This window comes from Dermacentor andersoni, chromosome 2 (assembly GCF_023375885.2).
Source record: "Dermacentor andersoni chromosome 2, qqDerAnde1_hic_scaffold, whole genome shotgun sequence".
NCBI classification, from domain to species: Eukaryota; Metazoa; Arthropoda; class Arachnida; order Ixodida; family Ixodidae; genus Dermacentor; species Dermacentor andersoni.
The window spans coordinates 136,720,760-136,741,475 of record NC_092815.1 but is presented as its reverse complement, the minus strand read 5'-3'; the positions used below and the strand labels follow the sequence as shown (position 1 = coordinate 136,741,475).

Here is a 20,716-nt window from a genome sequence, read left to right as displayed (position 1 = left end):
CCCAGACCAGGACAAATTTTTCATCAACTGCAAAGCTTTCCTTTCGAGGAACCCATGTGGGCTTCCTTTTTAGCACTTAGCTAAGTTTGGGTGGATGTCTCATTTTCCATTTAATAATTACTCCTCTCCACCTTGCGGGTTTCCGCAGAACTATCATGTCAAGCCAAATGGGCTTTGAGTGCTTCATTTTGACCAGCTCAATGTAAAGCATGCAACTAGAGTTCTCTGAATTGCTCGAAAGTGATTAGTCATATGTATCATTAGATGCTGTTGTGGACTGCCCTAGTTATTCAAGTTAAAAACCCATGTGTTACATTGAAATTAGTTGTCATTGTATCTGGAGCAATCTTACCTTCACTCAAGAACATACACATGTACACTCATGTAATGATTGTGTCTTCCATAGTGTTGAAACGGTACAACATCAAGGGCAATTGGCTGCTACCTAAGGTTACTTGCACAGGCCTATCTTTTAGTTTTGAATTAACCACATCATAAATACTCAAGTGGATAAAATGAGAGCTTTATTTAACATTAACGCAGCTTTAAAAGAAACTGGTGCTGGGGGTTGTGGTTTCCAGAAAAGTCTAAAATCTGTGCTTGGCATTACTGCTAGGCAGAGCTTGCCATTGTTGTAATGCATAGAAAGGTTCAGTTCCCAACGGATAACACATTATCTTTTTCATCCACTTTCATTCTCCCTTCTTTATTCTTTTCTACATTTCAATTTCAACTACGGCTAATTTCCTCGATGCTTTCCTCCACTTCATCGTCTGTTGGCTTTATATGGCCATGATTAACAAAATTGATACCCTTGGTTCTCCATCTTCTCTGTTTTATTCATTGCAAGGGTCTCGAATCTGGCAGTCTTGATGCAGTGATGGAAGTGCTCGGCCAATTGCGCCACAATGTGCTGTGAAGGAAATCCTGCTACATGGTGCGACAAATTGTCATTTATCTCATATATTGTGCCAGGCCTGTGCCGAAATGCACCTGCATGTTCTGAATTTGGAATGTATTGTGCACGCGAGAAGGCGCCACGCATCAGGCAACCATCCTTAACCACTTACCCTCGCACGCTTTCCGTTGCATCTATAGCATGTATACGGCGTGCGGCCGCCATCTCATCATGCTTGGGACATAACATGGAGTGTCCATATATTGGCTATCGCAATAATAATAATCCAATTATGGTGATGCACGATTATGAGGCCACAGCTGCATGACACGCCTCGCTCACAGTCGCTTAGTGGTATATCGACAAATGTTTAAGACACATTTTATTACGACTAGGCAGCCCCGGCATGGACAAAAAGTTTGAAAAAGGGACAAAGGAAGTAGTCAAGTATCACAGACACACAAGTCGCACAACACAGACACTATTAAACCTATACCTCCGAGTACCATTAAAATAGTAACATCGTTTCTGTTCCATCTGGGTTTGTGCTGCTTAGTCGCGTTTCTGATCAACTGCCAACTAGCTCAGCTGGTAATTTCAATTGTAGTGATGTATAATGTCGATATAGTAGAGCCACCGAATTCTCTGTTGACATTGCGTGAGTGTTGAACAGATGGTGTGCCAGTGGCTTGCTTGAAACAGCCTAGAAGACCATGCGCTGTAGCTGGCATGTTTAAGCACATGAGCTTATCCTTATGCACTATTATTAATCTACCAGGATACAGCGCTCGCACCATATTAATAAAGAATCTGGCAGGTGTGCATATTTGTGCATAGCCCTGGAGGTAGTTTAACTTGTTTTAGTGGATTAAGTGCTCTAAGAGATAAAATGTTTACCAGATAATATGACTAACGAAGTCAAGGACAGCTTGGGGCGGGTGGTGGGGTAACTTTTTGTTGAAATGCAGAATTAACTGTCAATTATGATTAAGCTTGTGCTTATGTTGATCTTCTTAGAAAATAACAGTAAAATGGAACAGCAAGTTGAAGAAAGAATACATCTTAGTATAACACATATCCAATGCGTGTCAAGAAATATCGACTTATACAGAGTTTCCTCTTTGCACCAGAGCAGTAGGTTACTACTCGGAAACATTCTTACTCCAAACAGCAAAATCTTCTGCTCAAAGCATATATGTTTCTGCTTCAAACTGCCATTTTTCTTGCTACCAAAACTGCTCTAAAAGACCAAGTGCAACTTCCGTCACTGTTGATGTCATCAGGTAGCATGCGAGGGGTTGTTAGCCAAGTGCCCACTCTCCTAAGATCACGTGTTAGGTGACACCATCGGGCATGAAAGGATTCATTATTACAAAACTTTTTGTGCGCAAGCAAACAGGCACAAAGAAGAGGAGCAACACATTCTTTGTCCCTGTTTGTTTGCGCACAAAAAGTTTTGTAATAATGAATCTGTTCCAACTAGGCCGACTCGCAGTTATGCTTCAAAAAAGGATGTTTCACATCTGCTCACCTTGGCTCTGAGTGGCGCTGGCTAGCACTCCTAGGGATAGATCTAGTAAACATAAATACCCAAGTTAGTAGACGGTTTGATAGCCATCACCGTAGCGCAATTGGTAGTGCAACGCACATGTAACGTGGAGGTTGTGGGTTTGGCTGCCACCAGCGACGCATTGTCTTTTCGTCCACTTTCATTTCCCTTTCTTTATTATTTTCTACATTTAAATTTCAACTACAGCTAATTTCCCCTATGCTGTTCTTGGCTTCATTGTCTGTTGGATCGTATAGTTATAGAAAGTAATTGATGCACGACTGTGAACAGCAGGTGTTTTAAAGCATGTACTTTATCCTGAATTGTGAAGCACGTGGCAGGACAGCTCACTTTAAGGGGCAGCTTTCTTTTCCACATTCCCTCACTTTTCAGCCATTTCCTTTTGGCTGCTGTCTTTTACAATTGGCCGGTACCAGACATATTGCAAACAAGCACTGGGTATAGTGCAAACTGAGGCAGCCTGGGGTGGCAAGGGATGCACATAAACGCAGGTGTGAACTCCAAATTATGTAACGTAGACGCTGTCATTGCCATTCCATCATCATTGTTTCAACGCCTTCGTTCCTTTGTGAATTCCTTCATTGTCATACTGTTGTCATAATACTGCCGTGCTCACTCTGTCATCATCATTGCGTTGTCATTTTTCATTGTCATTACTAGAGACAGGATGTTTTGGCACTAAACAATGCTGTTTTAGGCATCTTTAACAGACACTAAATCTGTCATTTGAGGCGTATAATAGGCACCAAAGGGTGCTCTTAAGGTATAGGCTCAATTAATTGGAACTTCCATTGCGCATGTGAGGACAAATTATAATTTTCTAAGTTACACAACCCACTAAACGGCTGCTTTCTGAAATTCACTTTATTTCCACGATGAAATGGAATAAGGAAAGTAGCATAAGTAGCATAAGATTTATCTGAAATGTAGTGTGACCAGACACCATGGAGAAGTAACAAACAAGCACCATTTCAAAATTTTCTGGTTCTATGTTGTGCCTTTTTTCACTGAGCATTGGTTTGTCTGCAGAAAAGGAATGCCCAACCGCCACCAAAGTTAGAAGCACATATTTGTACTTTGGATCCAATGCCCTCTGGAATTCTAGAATGTTCACTGGTGTTTGACAGTTCTTTCAGTATCAAAAACCCAAATTTTTTGTTTATAGGGGCAGATTGAGGTTTTGAAATAACTATCAGCAACGGGTCCATTGGAGATAGTGGCAAACATTTTCTGAACGTCCAAAATGAGCTCCACATTCTAGATTGAAGTTATGCTGGAGCATTCATGTTTCTCAATGAGGTCGGCTAAAAACATGAAGTGAGTGCACAAGTAAGCTAAATCAGCTTCAAGTGTATTGTTGCTTAGAGCAGGTTGAGCCTTTTCGCAACAATGCTCCCATCTGTTGCAAAGGTATTTATTTGTTTATTTATTTACTTAGGCTATACTGTGTTGTGTTCGTGGCCAGCAGTCATGCTGTTGGCAGTAACCACAGGAGACAGCGTCGCCTGGCAAATAAGCGTCCGTTTATTCTCAGCTTGAGAATATATATAGGCTAGGGAAGAGAGAAGGAGCGAAGAAGCAAGAGGAAGGGGAAAGGTATGACGCATGCGCCGGTAGTCAGGGCCTTGGTTATCAGTGCCAGATCCGAGTCTGGTTTTCAGCTTGGCTATATGCAGCATCTGTAGCATTCCTTCCCATAGTAGCCGTAAGGCATCACTGGTTTCTTCTCACGGGTGGACCGGTGCAGCACCGGCTCCAGGTTTATTCCACCACCTGCAACTTACGACTTGAGCACGGCTTTGTCTGGGCCAGATCAGTGCTCAGCAGCTTTGGCCGTTGGCGCAATCGTTTCATCCACGTAATGTTTGTGTACTTGGTCCACATGACGACGAACCACCTGACGTCGTCCGTCTCAACAGTCACCAGCCGTGCTCCTGTCGTGAATTTCACCTTGCCTGGTGTCAATTTGTCAGCCAGGCCATAGCTGCTAAAGAAAACAGCATCTCCAGGGGCGAAACTCCAGACATCATCGTCGTCTGCTGATCGTGCGCTCTAGGACAGCGGTTTCGCGGGTGGTAAAGACATATCATGCCTCGTGCGAAGCCAGTACCCCAAAAGTACTTCTGAAGGGGACAGCCCCGACTGTTGCAGCACATTTCTATATCTGCACCGGATTCCTCCAGGCATCTTCTTTCAGCCATTTTTTATCGTCCTCACCGCGCATTCTGCAAGTCCGCTACTTTGGGGGTGGTAGAGTGGCGTTTGAATATGCACAGTGCTGTTTCTTTGCATGAATGTGGAAAATTCTGAGTTTGTGAATGGCGTGCTGTTATCTGAAACGATGGTATGAGGTATCCCAAACTGACTGAACAAAATACGCAAGGCCTCTACCATGTGACTGGATGTGGCATGGGAGAGGGCAATAGCTTCAATCCATTTGCTGTGTGCATCAACAACGATCAATAACATTTTGTCCTTAATTGGTCCGGCGAAGTCGACGTGCTGTCGTGACCATCTCTCCTCAGTAGTGCGCCAGCTTCTTGGCTCTCATGCAGAGGGCATTGGCAAAGCCTGAACACAGTTCTGACATTCTGATGCAACTTGATAGATGTCTAGGTCGATATCTGGCCACTAGATTTCAACCTGACAACCATCTTCATAGTTGCGGTACCTTGGTGGGCCTCATGTAGTAGCTTCAAGAGTCTGCCGCGTGCCCTTTTGGGGTCCGCTACTCGATGACCCCATGGCAGCATTCCTTCCTCGACAGACAGTTCTAGACGGTTTCTGTAGTAATGGTTCATTTCTGGGCCTTCCACGCAAGTGGGTGCAGGCCAACCCTCAAGGACATACCTGCAGACACTGGACAACACCTCGTCCTCTGCTGTCAGCATCTGTAGTTCTTTCAGAGAAATCGCAGGCTTGTCCCACTGGTCGATGGCCAGGACAAATTCCACGACTTCTTCAGGCTTGGTTTCCGTTTGCTGCAATTATTGAGGTAACTGGCTTAGTGCATCTGAGATTAGCATCATTTTACCAGGCCTACACAGCAGCTTGTATTTGTAGCTCCCAGCAGAAGAGCCCATCTTTGTATCCATGCAGTGACCATTATAGGTGTTTGGCGATCCTGTATCAGGAGGCCAAGCAGGGGCCAATGGTCGGTTACCAAAGTGAATTCTCTGCCAAGACTAAACACCAAGGCTAAAGCTTCATGCTCAACCTGCTAGTGCCTGCTTTCGGTCACAGTCAGTACTCTAGGCCAAAATCCAGTCGGTCTATTTTCACCGTCTCTGTGATGAAAAAGTACAGCGCCAATACCCTGTGGTGACGCGTCACATCCCGGCAGCAATTCTTGCTGCGTATCGAAACGAGTCAGCACAGGTGCTGTGCACAAAGAGCTTTTGGCGCATTGAAACGCTACTTCTTCTTTTGCACCCCATAACCACTTCGCGCTTTTTACCAATAGCTTGTACAGGGGTGCAAGTAACAGGGACATGTTCGACAGAAACTTGTTGTAGAAGGTAATTATGCCCAGGAAAGCTTGCAACTCCATGATGTTTTGAGGTGAACGTGCCAATGTAACTGCATCAATATTCTTTTCCACTGGGTGCAATCTGCCGGCATCAATGCGGCGACCGAGATACTGTACCACTTGCTCACTGAAGCGGCATTTGTTGGCGTGCAGCTTGATGCCCACTATCAGCACGTTATCCAGATATGCTTGAACCCCCATCAACCCTAGCAGCACAGATCCAATCTTTTGCTGAAATATGGCTGATGCTGACACGATGCCAGAAGGTAACTGATTGTAACAAAAAAGTCTCTTGTGAGTGTTCATCACTGTCAACACTCGGGAGTCCTCGTCCAACGTGACTTGGTTATAAGCATCCCGAAGGTCTAAAATACTGAACTGCTCTCTTCCAGGTAGGTTAGCAATCGAGTCGTCAATGACTGGCAGCGGATACTGTTCGATCTCGCACATTGGGTTCAGTGTAACTTTAATATCTCCTCAAATGCACACTGAGCCATCCTTCTTCAAAACCGGAACAATGGGTGTAGCCCACTCAGAGTAGGGTACTGGGGATATTATATTAGCTGCTTCCAGCTTGTCCAGTTCCTGTGACATTTTTTTCATGAAGTGCAAAAGGGAATTTTCTTGCCTTGCAAAATTTGGGAATTGCTCCACTTCGAAGATGTATCCATGCTGGCAAGCCTTGGACGATTCCGGTACCGTCTGTGAACAGGTCTACGTGCTGCTGTAGCAGTGGCGAGGCAGTTGGCGAGACTGCTTGTGGGGCCGCGCTTGTTGGGTCAAGTTGTGTCATGACGTGCAATACTGTACTTCCTTTGTCATCCAGTTTGTGCAATAAATCTTGCCCACAAAGGTTAGGGCCTTTGCAGTCCAACACCATCAAGTTGCACTTCACTATCTCAGCCTGATAAAAAACTTCCATAGGAAGCACACCAAGTACTGGCAGCGTTTTGTGGTAGCAGGACAATTTTATTGCTGCCAGTGCTTTTCATAGATGGTTTTTGAAATCACACAAACTGGGGAACCAGTATCAATATTCATCTTTACGTTGACACCGTTCCATGCAAAGATCTTAATGGGCGGTACAAGCGATTGCGTTGTGCTCAAGGACCAAATCTGTGATGTGCTGCTATTGCTGTCTTCGGGGTCGTCGATGTTTTGCGCCTTTACTGCCATAGCTCTGTTACCGCTGCCTTTTGGAGGCCACATTTTTGCTGGGTGACCTTGTTTTGTTGCCCGCAAGGAAAACATTGGGGCTTGTTCAGGTGACAAGCTGTGGTCTTGTGGTCGTAGTTGCCATAATACCGGCACTGTTTCTGTACGCAAAACGTCGGGTTTCTTGTAGTAGACTGGTTGCGGTGAGCTATCGTGTACACGTTTGGTTCTACTGGGTTTTCCATCATGCCTTGGGCGTCACATTCCGTACTTTCTGCAGCTAATGCGAGGGCCTCTGCTTCTTTTAATGTAAGGTCTTTCTTCGCCAGGAGCTGCTTTTGCAACTTTTTTGACCTGACACCACATACAATGCGGTCTCTGGTCATTCTATCCAACATTGACGACAAATTGCAGCTTTGCGCTATTTGTCTTATAGACACAATAAAGGCCTGAACTTCCTCGTCTTCATTTTGATTGTGGTTGAAAAACTTATAACTCCCTGAAATTTCGTTGGGCGTTGGATCGTAGTAGTTGTTTAGCATATTCACTACATCCTCGTAGCTCAAGGAATTGGGCTTCAATGGTGCTACTTTCCCACATAGCACTGCGACTGTCTTTGTGCCCAGGGAGGCTATGAGCAAGGCCCTTTTCTGTTTATCTTCAGTGATACTGTTTGCCTCAAAGTACGCTTCAACTTTGACAAGGTAAGCTTGCCACTTTCTCCTCATCGAAATCTGCTAGCTTGAGGCTCATGACTGCAGTCGGGCTCGTATTGTTGCCGCTGTCCTGCCCAGAATCTTCTTGCTTGAGGTCCGTACTCGTTACCACTGTTGCGTTCGTGGCCAGCGGCCACGCCATTGGCAGTAACCACAAGAGACAGCGTTGCTCAGCAAATAAGCGTCCGTTTATTCTCAGCTTGAGAATATATAGGCCAGGGAAAAAAGAGGGAGCGAAGAAGCAAGAAGAAGGGGGAAAGGTACGACGCATGCGCTGGTAGTAAGGGGTTTGGTTATCAGTGCCAGTCCGAGTCTGGCCTTCAGCTCGGCTATCTGCAACATCTGTAGAATACTGCAGTCAAAAAGACCATGGAGGTGGGGTTACATAGATACAAAGAAATTGTCTTTGTTGTTTTGCGCAGTAATATAAACTGTTGTAAAGTAACACACAAACCTTGTATAAATTGAACAGAAAGCTAACACAGAAGATGACAACTGGGTCGACCATAACAACCTTTATGCCTGCAAAGCTTTTGTGGTAATAATGGGCACCCTTCAGCAAAGGATCCCAGCGGGTGATAAGATTATAAACAAAATAAGGTTCGAAACAAGGAAAAACATGTTTTAAGGCTCTGAAAATCCAGTAGAGGTACAAGCATCAAAGTAGGTGTTTATAGACACAATAAAGGTGCCACTAAAATGTTTCTAGACCAACATCTCGTGGTTATATGTTAAATAGGCATGATAAAGCATAAGGGAAAAAATAGGCATTGTGCCTAAAGTTCCAGTCTCTAGTTATTATGCTGCTGTTGTCATGCAGTTACCATCATTCTATAGTCAACACTCTATTATCATTATGTCATTGTGTAATCATCATTCATCGTAATCATGCTCTCATTATTCTGTTGTTATGCTATCATCGTCAATGCATCGTCATGTAGTTGTCGTCATGCAGTCGTTGTCATCCCTTTATTGTCATGCAGGTGGCATGACGAGCTCATTGTCATATTATAGTCCTCCCATTGCCATTGTGCCGTCATGATCACCTCACTGTTGTCATCCCACCATTGTCATTGCGTAATCATCATACAGCCATTGTCGTACCATTGTGATCATTTCATTGGCGTTATCATGTTGTCATCATCATTGTGTCATCGTGATGCCATCCTGAGTGTTGCATTGTCATCATGCCATCATCTTCACAGCATCATTTCTTCGTCATTATATGTCAGATCCACATATGTGAGTGCAGCAGGCTTATCTTGAGCAAGACATTTGCCGTTGAAAACATGCCCAACTTGGTTATGTGTTCTATACTTGCAGATGGCCACTAAACAAGAACAGTGTTTTTTGTAGACACCAACAAAAGCTTTCATTAAACTGATTCCCAGAGCATGTGGGATCCACATGCTTTTTTTTTTCATCGCTTCATATTATATGTCTCACACGTTTGGTGAACGTAGAATAATGACATGAACATAGCCAACTAGTCTTATTAATAAAACCCAACATTTCAAATCTATTCTTCCTACCTCATCATGGGTCACTTAAACAAGCCATAGTAGATTTCTATAAATGCGGCGTGCAATGCTTCTGATAGTTGTCACGAGAGTGCACCTTGCAAAGACTGCGCATTTTTGCAGCATCTGTAAATTCCTTATCTTTACAAATAAAAACAGCAACGCATATAAAGCCACGGGCATGTTTGACGTCTTTGAAAACAAAATATATAATATGAAATAGCATGATTAAATTGTGAACTCAAGAGATGTAACCTAGCTGTACTTGTGGACATCGAATAAAGCTTTCCAGTGTAGTGCCATGGTGAGACTCTTTCCTGTCAGCATGCCAGTATAAGACCATCTATGATTGCATTGAAATCTCAACTCGCACACATCGTGGTAAAGGATAGTCCATCGTGCTACACAAAAACATCTGGCTGGATCATGCATAATGCATGCACTGGGGCTGCTGCTATTGCATAGTTAGCCTGCACAGATGCGCATTGCTGTATTGGATCAGGCCAGTAAACCAAAAGTCCCAAGAGGACCTCACCTACTGCAATTTCTGTTGTTCTCATCTTACCTTTCTGTCATTGCTTCTATTATTCATCATTGCACTGAGATCCTGACTATTTATAGACTCATTAGAGGTTGGCTTTCTTGCGAAGCTTAGTTGCCTAGTGGCAGAGCTTATTGAATTTTGGAGCACAAGATAGAAAAAAAGAATCTTACTTTATGTAAGGATCATGGTCCTAAATAAAACTTCAGATGCTTTCACATACTGTAACTTCTTAAAGAAAACAAAATGCACTTTATATAGTGCAGATACAGCAGTTGCTAAAATTTTCGTCGGCCAGCAAAGGCTTCCTTTTAGACCCAAATGACTAGCTTCATCCAATTGTTTTCCTGGTACCAGAGAATCGGTAGCTCACTTTGTTCGCAGGCTCATGGAGTGCAGACTTGGAAGGTTTAGTTCGATTCTCAGTGGGCCTAAATAAATTTTTTTTTGCTTATCTATCCGTCAAGGCAGATGAGATGTAGCTTGTTATACTGATTGCATCTCTCTGAACATTTCTCAACACAGCTGAAATGCATACTCCTGCAGGAAAGCAGAAAGAATGAAAGATTCAATTATTTCATATTTCATACGGTGACACATGCACATCTTTCACCAAAAGTTCCGAAAGCACTGAAGCTATCACCAGGCTGCATGCCTGTTCCCTGTGTAAAAAGAACTCTTATTGTCATAACGGTCCAGGGATTGGGAAGAATAATTTTTCTAAGATGTTTGAGCCCTGCCACAATGCCAGGCAACACCTGTCACCACTCATTCAATTACTTCAAGACTTTTCTCAGATGCTATACTAACTCGGAAAACCAGCTGTTGATTATGCATATCTCAGCTAAATAGCCAGAAGTTCCTCTGAGGGGAAATTATGTCTGTACAACTGAACAGTACCAAGGCCACCAAAAAAAAAGGATATGTTTGCTAAAGTTATAAGGGCTTTTAAAGCTGCTGTGTTGCTTCTGTGATGAACACTTGCCTTGTCTTTTCTTGCATCTCTTCTCACTGGAACCCTTCCTTTCGTGCAGCATTCCATACTGCACACTGATCAATCAGCATCTCAACCAACTGGCGCCAAAGTTCAGGATGACCAAGTTCCTAAGGAGTGTGTCGTCCAATTGCATCCCAAACTACCCAGACCACAACCTGCCGACCATATTCGTGTATCGCGATGGCCAACTGAAGAAGCAGTTCGTCGGACCCAATGTGTTCGGAGGCATGAAGTTGAAAGTAGACGGTACGTCAAGTAATACTAGTAGGAGTAATTGCTTTTACTCAGACACCACACCATGCAGTGCCTTCAGAGTAGTGTTTGCGTAATATTGCTCTGACTTCCTCTCCCAAGATACTCGGGCACCCACCTTTGCGCAGCTGTTGCCAATCCCAAGTGTACTCGTTTTGTGTTTTCAGCATACTCACTGCCTCTCCAGAAGCAACTTGTGCAAAAAACAACATTGAGTGCCTGTTGTGCCATCTATGGAGAAATCATATAAACACACAATAAACTTGTAAGCTAAACTTTTGACTGCAGGTAAAGCAAATACCTCGGTGCTCTGTTGCTCTGTCACAGCAGGGCAGCCATGGCGAACCAGTGTGGAAGGTCTGTCCACACTTTTACAGGCGAAGAGATTTATGAATACTTGATAAATTATGAATTGAAAAAACAGATGTCGAAAAAACAGGTTTTTATGTAGCATGAAATGTTCACAGAACCAACATGTGAAAATACCTGGTAGGGTCTTTGTAGCACTTGTAAAGAAAAACTTGGCAGTCAAGGGGGTATGCCTTTATACGCAGTCCTATCTGTGCACCTCATACGTGATTCTCAGGTAACAATTGTAAAGTGGTGGTGCTGCTCTTGCGTCGTTGTTTACAAAATGCCACAAGTGACTATATTCTTTATTCGTTGTCTTCTTCTATCTCTTTCTTTCTTTTTGAAATCTGGCCCAAAAGATGCAGTAAAAAAAATGTGTCCACAGGTGTACGCCAATTCGAGCAACTCAAACACCAAAGGCCGTGAAGTTGTACAGTAGACTTTTATCACTTTGACTCTGGTTGATTCGCTTTTTCAGTTAATTCAATCCTGGCCAAAGGTCCTGACCAGCGCCCAGGCATTTCTACGTGCCCAAACTGTCATTATATTGATCCTAAAATTGGCCTTTGCTGGACACTTCGAATTTGACCAGTCAGCACGCACGCGCCTGACCTCTATGGTTACCACAGCAGTGACTGCTTTAGTAGCAGCGTCTGTCTCGGCAGAGCTCAGGGGACAGTGAATACATTGAAGACACATCATCTCCTGTCGAAAACTCCTATTTTTGGCCTGCCTTAGGAAGATTTTCCAGCAATAATTATAGCGCATAATGTCTGATTATGGTATTTATCCAATTCTAGCACAAACAGTTCTTCTTTCTTTGTTCAGCAAAATTGGATAGAAAATTGCCTGCCCGGTGAAATCAGACAAGATACCTAAACCACCTTTGCTGTGTTCGTGTGAGCTACTGCGTAACATACATGTATTGTGGCAAAGCTGACTTTAGAAAACTGGCTGCCATTGCACGTATTAGACTGTTGCCCATTGTTCTTGCTGAAAAATCGAATGTGCATTAGATTTCTACTTTGTTTAGGAGCTTTAATGTTATTTCTTCTTTATTTTTCTACTTTCGACACAGAAAGCGGGCGCGCGCTAGATTCAGGGGCATGTTAGAGTCGGGAAAATAGTGCCAAGTCAAACAGCGGTGTGTTTTGCTGTTTTTCTACATCTTGATTAATTCAACCCGCTGGATGGGTCATTCTCTTTCACTGGTCCTGTCAGGGTATAGTTAAGGGAAGTCAACTGTGTAAGGAAGTTTTCACGCCCTGCAGAAGTGCTTGGGATCTGATTTGCCACTGCCCAAAATGTGCCCAAAACTTGGTGAACACTTTGCTATATCTGGTGCAATTCCTTTGCTATACCCGTGCCTTTGCATATGCTTCACTATATCCAAACTTCTTACTTCTATATGCACTCTCCGTTATATATGACGCATGTTCCTGCATACTGCACCAGCTCTAACGATGCCGGTGTCTGGCAGCACATTCTGACAGTCTTGTAGGGCTGCGCTGCTGGCTGTTCTTGGTGATAGCTCGTCATGGACGCTGGTGTCGGACTGTGCATTCTTGCCAATGCCCTAGTCATACAGCCACTTCAGGACTCCAACACAGGCTGCATTGCTGGCTCTTTTAATATATTTGTTTGTATTAATGAACGTGCGTAAAGGCAGGCTTCCAAATAATTAAAAAAAAAAAGCTAATTTGTGCTAATGCTTAGCCCATCTTATTTTACATTGAGTGGATTTTTCTGAGAAAATACACATTTATTGGTATGCTAGAGACAGTGAGACATCAAGATCACAGCACAGGGTCTTTTGGGCAAGTGGGGGTAGTAAAGGGCAGAATTTTCTCGTTTTTCTCACACTGCTGCATGTGCTAACATATTGCTACTGTACACTCTCTCTCTTATGATCAAGACTCCAGACAAGAGGAGGTCAAATAGAAAGCCTTGTGTACACATCCCTTAAAGTTCTGCAGGAACTTGGCTGAGAGAGAAGGACAGAAGGAATCAGAGCTTTCAGTGTTCAGGAAGGGAGTGTTCAGTGTTCAGAAAGGACTTTATAGCGCAGGTTAAAGGCCAACTGCAATGAAATTGTTGATTGTGTAAGAAGCCTAATTTCAGATAGTGTAAATATATATACATGCAAAATTTTGATTTTGAAGTAAGAGTTGATGGATCGCAAGAAGCTTGTAAAAATAGCTGTTTATAATACCTAAATGGAAAAAAACACTGCCATTACCATTCACCGAAAGCAAAGCATGACCTAGAACACGTGGCCCCTGAGCATGACTTCCAAAGTTGATGTAGCTCCCTGCAGCACGCTGAAAAACCTCAGTGGCAACAGGCTTGGACTTGCATCATATGAGCTAACCACCAGGTGCATGCATCATGTGCTTAGTTGCTATTTAAAGACTTATAATAAGAAAATTAGACAATTACCAGCCTCGCAGCTTTGCCAAGTTTGCTTCAGTAGTATATACTACTCATCCATAGCTAATTTAGCCAAAGTGATGTACTGTTGCAGTTGGCCTTTAAAGGTAAATGCTTGAAATACATTCTTGAATGTCATTTTTTCTGCCTGCCTCGTCCTTGACTAACTACCTGAAGCTTGGAAGGCAGTGTCACAAAGATCCCACTGAACCAGTTCACTAGTTTTGATGTTGCCGTATGTGTATCATGTTCTGTGCTTGTGCACTACTGCAGCAGCATTGGGATCATGTGTGCTGGGGAGCTGGTGTCGACGTTGATTAGTGCCTGTAGTTCGAGATCGAAGTTTGTCTGGAACCTAGACTAACTTCTATTTACGACTGCAATTACTAGCTTCTTAACGCATGTGCATACCTACCCACTTTTATGACTTTACTGATGCCCGATTTTTGCAGCTTGCTTGCGATTGTCATATAGACACCAATAATATTACTATTGTTTGTTTGTATCGTGCTTAGGGCAAAAGTTATCTTTAAAAGATACAACTGCAGTCACTGGCAAATTTTCAGAGACTGATATTTTTTACCTACTCAATTGTTGGGACATACCTGCAGCACCACCACACACTCTGTGAAGCCATTGTATAATGGCAACTGAATGTTTGGCTATCAGTACATGAATATTTCATGAATAGTGTCTTTTGTCTATGGCACAGATCACTTTAGCTGAGACTGTAAAGAGTGCTGCCCGTTCACAGCATCTCTACAGAACAAAGCCTGCAGATTATTTTATAAATCTTATGTAATCTTTAGTATCTTGCCCAAATTTTTAGTATTTTTTGCTTCGAAGTTAGTATTTCTAAAATTTTCTGGTTGGCAGGTCTTCATGTTTGATGTAGTGTCACCATCCCTGGTGCACGAGTACAGAACACAACATGCACACGATGATAGCAAGGCTAACGCAACACCTTAACAAGTATCTGCAACATACTGCTTTGGCTTTTTGGATGCTTCGGGTACTTGGGCACATTGAAAAAGCAGAAGGGGAGTTAGGCAAGCAAGAATTGGTCAATGGTATTCACTTTTAATTTGCTGTAGCCTCCCTCTTCATTGTGGCCAGCTGCCCTCCTCCGGTCTTCTGGTTTATTAAATGCTGCCTTTCTGCTGTATTAACTCGACCCATTCTTTGACTCTTGCCAGGCACTTTGCTCGAGGCAGGCTCTCGTCTCGCCTCATTTGAGGCCCTCTCAAAAACAGAAAATGTGTCTGGCACTCGTATCTGAACCAGAATTTCTGAGTACGATAGCCGCATGCTCTGCCCATTAGGCCACAGATGCGGCCATGTAGTGAGGGAACGATTGTCAACCTTACCACTATCCTTTCCTTTGGCACTTTGAGACAATTGGTGAGTGCGTCATGTCGCATGGTAACAGTTTGCTGATAGAAATGAGAGCAGCTGCATATGTGTCAGTTTTCTCCAATGGCCGTATGGTGGGAGCTTGTGGTTGCGGAGAAGGAGATGCAACAAAAGTGGCATGCCAAGCAGCTGGGATGTACGTATGCCACGAGGAAACGAGCTTGGGAACAGTGCGTCCTTGTCTGGAAACGCGAAGCCAAATGCTTAGCATAAGTCGCTTCCAACATGAGTTGGACGTGTACAAAGTTTTTAAAAATGTGTTCCTACCCCACTTAGCCCAGCTTTAATATGTTCTCTAGCATATGAGTTGCTTTGTATCTTCTGTCCCCATTTTCCAGAGCTGGAGTGGATGCTTGCAGAAGTTGGGGCAGTCGAAACTGACTTGGAAGAGGATCCCAGGCCAAAGACAAGGGATGTTCTCTTAAGCACCCTGAAGGCAAACTATGATGACGCTAATGACTGGTGAAGCAGGCCACTCTCCCAGGCTCTGAAACATTTTTATCTCGGGACATTTTGGTCTTTTGCGGCCTTACCTTAATCATGGGGTGATGTGGACATCTATCTGAACTGTAAAGATCGACACAGCCTTTCTACATTGTTCATTTGTGGCCAAAGCAACCTGTGCTTTGTGTTAGAAATGCAGTGTGTGCCTGTTCTCTGCACCTTTTTAATGTAGCGACAGAATGGCCTTTACTGTGCAATGTTCTATCAGCTGAGTGGAGACTGCAAACATGTATCAGCCATTGCAAAGCACAGGTGATTAAATTTTGTAACCCTGATTTTGCATTTGTTCTGCATAGGAAAGTTACTTAATAATGGAGATAGTGGCAAACAAGCATCCAGTCCTGAATCATGCGCCCATACCAATGATAATGTTGCAGTGCCACAGATGTCGTAGCATTATTGCTTACTCTTGTTCAGCGATCTTATTTCATAACGCAATGCGGTCCTTTGTAATGCAGTGCACTACAAAGGATAGTCTCGACCAGACATTGTAAAAACCTATGTAGACCCACTGAGCTGGTGTGGGAAACTTTCAAGTGGTGCCTTTGACAATTGCGTCATTTTCTCATGTATCAAGGTATATGTTGTTTTCTTCTGCCCCTCTTCACAAAGATGTTAAGGATGAGTGAGAGATGGAGAGGAGGAGAGGGAGCCAGAGAGGTTAACCAGAATAACTTTCTGATTGCTACCCTTCAGGTGAGCAGGAGGAAAGAGGCTACACAAGGGTGAGAGAGGGAAATGAAAGAGAAGAAAATTGATTTTCGCAGATAGGTTCCAGTAAGCAGCAGTGCAGGAGAAAGGAGCAAGAGAATGACAATGAATGTGTGTCATTGTGTGCAGTGTGAGGAGGTCTTGGGCAGATAATCAAGGAACTCATTGGAATGTGTAGCTAAAGTGCTTAGTCTGTGACGCTGTGGCTACGAGATGCAATCGCGAGCACAGGAGTGCACAAGGTTATGCACAGTATGCCGAGTGAAAGAATTTGACTGAAGTCACTAGACAGTGCAGTAACAGCTCCCTTGTGATATTTCACTGAGGAATGAAATCTAAAGTATTGAAATGCAAAGTATCGTCTGTGCTGTTCCAGCATCACATGTCGGCAATAAATCTGTAACATTACTTACTTAGGGAATGTAAGGGGCTTAACCGAGAGGCCCGATTTTATTAGGCATAGCATAAGAAGCCAACAAACACTGACACCAAGGACAACATATGGGAAGTTATTTGTGCTTAATAGATTAAATAAAGAAACGATAAATTAATGGAAATAAAAGTGGATGAAAAAACAAGTTGCCGCAGTTGGGGAACGATCCCACAACCTTTGCACTACGTATGCTATGCTCTACCGATTGAGCTACTGAGGCGCCGATTCCTTTCCTAGTTGAACTCGGGAGCGTTAGCCAGCGCCACCACTCATAAACCTTGGTGGCAGATATGGGACATACTTTCTGCCGCAGGTGTTGCGAGAACGTAATCTTTTTGGTTGAAGGCAATTGTGGGATCATTCCCCACCTGCGGCAAGTTGTTTTTTCATCCGCTTTCATTTCCATTAATTTATCGTTTCTTTATTTCATTTATTAACCACTAATAATTTCCCCTATGTTGTCCTTGGTGTCAGTGTTTGTTGGCTTCTTATGCTGTGACTAATAAAATTGGGCCCCTCAGTTAACCCCCTTTCTTCTCGTTTAGTACATAACAAGGGTCTCGAATCCGGCAACATTGATGCCTTCAGGTAGCATGTGTGGGTTTATTGACCGATTGCCTTCACCCAAAACGATCACATTCTCGTAACGCCTGTGGCAGAAAGGATATTCCACATCCGCTGCCAAGGTTTGTGAGTGGTGGCGCTGGCTAACGCTCGCAGGGTTCTACTAGAAAACATAAATATCCAAGGAAGTGGATGTGGAAACGGCGCCGCAGTAGCCCAATTGGTGGAGCATCGCACGCGAAATGCGAAGGTTGTGGGATCGTTCCCCACCTGCGGCCAGTTGTTTTTTCATCCACTTTCATTTCCATTAATTTATTGTTTCTTTATTTCATTTATTAAGCACAAATTATTTCCCCTATGTTGTTGGTGTCAGTGTTTTTTGGCTTCTTATGCTTAGGGAATGTAAGTGATATTGACTACTAATTGCCCGTATAGGAAGAAAAATGCTTTTCTATACACATGGGCCCATGATACCTGGTGTAAAGCCAGCTCCAAAAGTTTATGGGACGTGGGTTCCATGATAAAGTTTATTTTCCCAAGTGTTTGTTCCTGCAGCCAGTTAAACCATACAGTGGTATGTTCTTTTTCCTCATACAAGTTTAGACTGTAAATCTGAATACAAGGCTGGGTGCCAAGAATGCAGAGATAGTTGGATTTTTGTCACACTGATAATACATGGCATGCTGCTTCTGAGTACAAAGTAGCAAGTCAGTTTGCTGATTAGGGACATGCACCAATGTGGCTTGATTGCAAAGACTTCGTTCTTCGTTGTTCTTGATTTATGTACACATTGAAAAACCCCATGAAAACAAAATTAATTTACATCTCTCATTACCACGTACCTCGTGCCCAGTTGGTGCTTTGGGACAAGAAATCCAAAATTAATAATAATTCTCTCTTGCATGTGAGGGCTGCACAAGTTGACAATGCTGCTGTTGCTCGCCATGTTGGCAATGACTGTGCTAAAATTTCAAAGTATTATAAATATTTCAACATGATCCTGCAGTAGAAGCTAAGTAATGAGGATATGTATACCACTCGAAACCAGTATTTCATTCATAGTCAATGCTGTAATCAAATTTGGCTCAATGGCAAAATCAACTCATAAAACAAACCTTCAGAATCAATCTTGGCTCCTTTAACCACTATTTACATGTAGACAGTAGCTTCACCTTTTTTTATTTCATATCAGATTAATAGTTATTTTGTATTGCAAAGCATTTGTGAGTTCGTTCAGTTCACATACAAGCTGAAGGCTGATTTTAACCAAATTTGAACTATAGTGCATGATGCAATTGGGAGTGTTTGTATGTGTAACACATCTGGTGATTTGAGGTATGCATGTAAGCCTTCTAATGTCCCCAAGTGGCACAAACAAGAAAGCAGTGGACAAGGCGTAACTGTGCTCAGAACACGTATAACATCATAGAGTAATGCCAGCATAAGTAGGCAGGAGCTGGACTCATAAAAATTGGAGAAAAATTGACTGACAAGTTATGATAATTGTCATCATGAAACTATAAGTACTTGCCGATGCCACTGCTTGTACCAAGTTGCTCGTGCCTGCTTCATCTGCTCCATACAATTTGACATAAGTAAGTTCTTGGTGGTGAGCATAAATAATCTATCTGAAGACAACGATCAAGGGTGCAGATATTAATCCTTGAATTGTATTTGCATAAGATTTGTGCAACTCCCAGTCTTCCTGTCTGACTCATAAATCTGTGATGTCAGCAAGATCAAATGATTCAAATTTCATTGTAATCTTTCAACCTCAGAAAGCTCCTTCAATTTTTAAGTATGCATGCCAAAAGATCCAGCAGTTTTCTTTTAACATCTTTTAGTATTATGGAGTAGTCATATTTTTTTGTAATGTGAGTGCCTTGGATATGTATTTCACACAGTAGTTGAACTTGCTCACAGTATTGTCCTCCAGCATTGCACTCTGTGCTCTCTGGTTCATGCTTAATGCTAGCCCTGTACTGTTGTGTTGTGTCGGGTAATATACCATATTCATCACACGGCACTTACTCCAAGAGACGTCTAGTGAAATTATGTTGCAAGGTTCTGTCTTTCGGCATATCGTTGGCTGCGTGTCATATTTCCGGAGACTGTTGGATGCATATTTCATTGTTCTATTTATTGCACGGGGAAGTTGAATAAAAATTACATAAAGATTTGGTGTTGCCTTGCTTTGTTTTGTATTTAGAAAGCACAAAAAATGCTGGTCATTCTCTTTGTGTCGATATACTGGAAAATCTGTCTGTCATGTTGTCATTCATCATGATAGCTCTGGCTTGAAATGTGTACATGAATGTTGCATCTGATGCATTAATGGCTCGAAATTTTCATATCGCTTTATGTACTAAACTGAGCTTGCTGTTAAGTGCTAAGTGTTTATCCAAATGTGATCATTTATACCAGCGACCAATTGTACTATAATACCTCCATGCATAAATTGGAGATAGACAGGACAGGGATGTGCACATGAAATAAGCTGCTGTTGCTGCTGATGATGATAATGCATATATCTGAACACAAGAACAGTCTGAGCAAACTAAAGATCATTGTTCTTGCATGACAGTGTTTATCAGCCATTTACACACAAACATAACAAATTGAAGTTTTCTGTTGGACTATAGCTGCTTCTAGAGTCTTCAGATGCCATATTCGCACTGTACAGATGCCTCCCTGTGTATTTTGTGCGTATTTATTGGCATGGAAAAGCTCAAGTTTCGGAAAACATCATGCCACATTGATGTTTCCAAATGAAAACACCGCAAGGATTCAGTGAATGTCTGACACAGGGTACTAACAAGGCTTTTGAACTAATTTGCTTGATTCTGGCATCTGTGCCATTGTGGCTCCCAGCCATAACTGCTGCATTGTAGCTTTGGCTGCTACAAAATTTGATGTCCAGCCAATTGTTTGTTGTTTTAGAACACATTTTCTGATCTTGCCAACAGTTTTTTCATCTATGATAAAAAAGCCTGATAATCAGTTGTCTACAACTTTTTGCATCTTTGATGTTGACGTACCTTATGACCTCGCACATTTAATCCACATGTGAAATGCCTGGAGCGCTGCCGAACAAAATGCCAGAATATTTAGCCTCCTTCGTCTCTGCCATCA

The 20,716-nt window shown here is 42.8% G+C and overlaps 1 protein-coding gene across 1 annotated transcript in view; it reads left to right on the top strand.

The window, feature by feature from the left end:
• viaf (viral IAP-associated factor) overlaps window positions 1–19,764 on the top strand; it is a 29,373-nt gene extending 9,609 nt beyond the window's left edge. The window contains exons 5-6 of the mRNA XM_055076215.1: window positions 10,964–11,172; window positions 15,711–19,764. Coding sequence (XP_054932190.1) covers window positions 10,964–11,172; window positions 15,711–15,838 — 337 coding nt within the window. The 3' untranslated portion in view covers window positions 15,839–19,764. The remainder of the gene's footprint in view (window positions 1–10,963; window positions 11,173–15,710) is intronic.
• The last annotated feature ends 952 nt before the right edge of the window (window positions 19,765–20,716 follow it).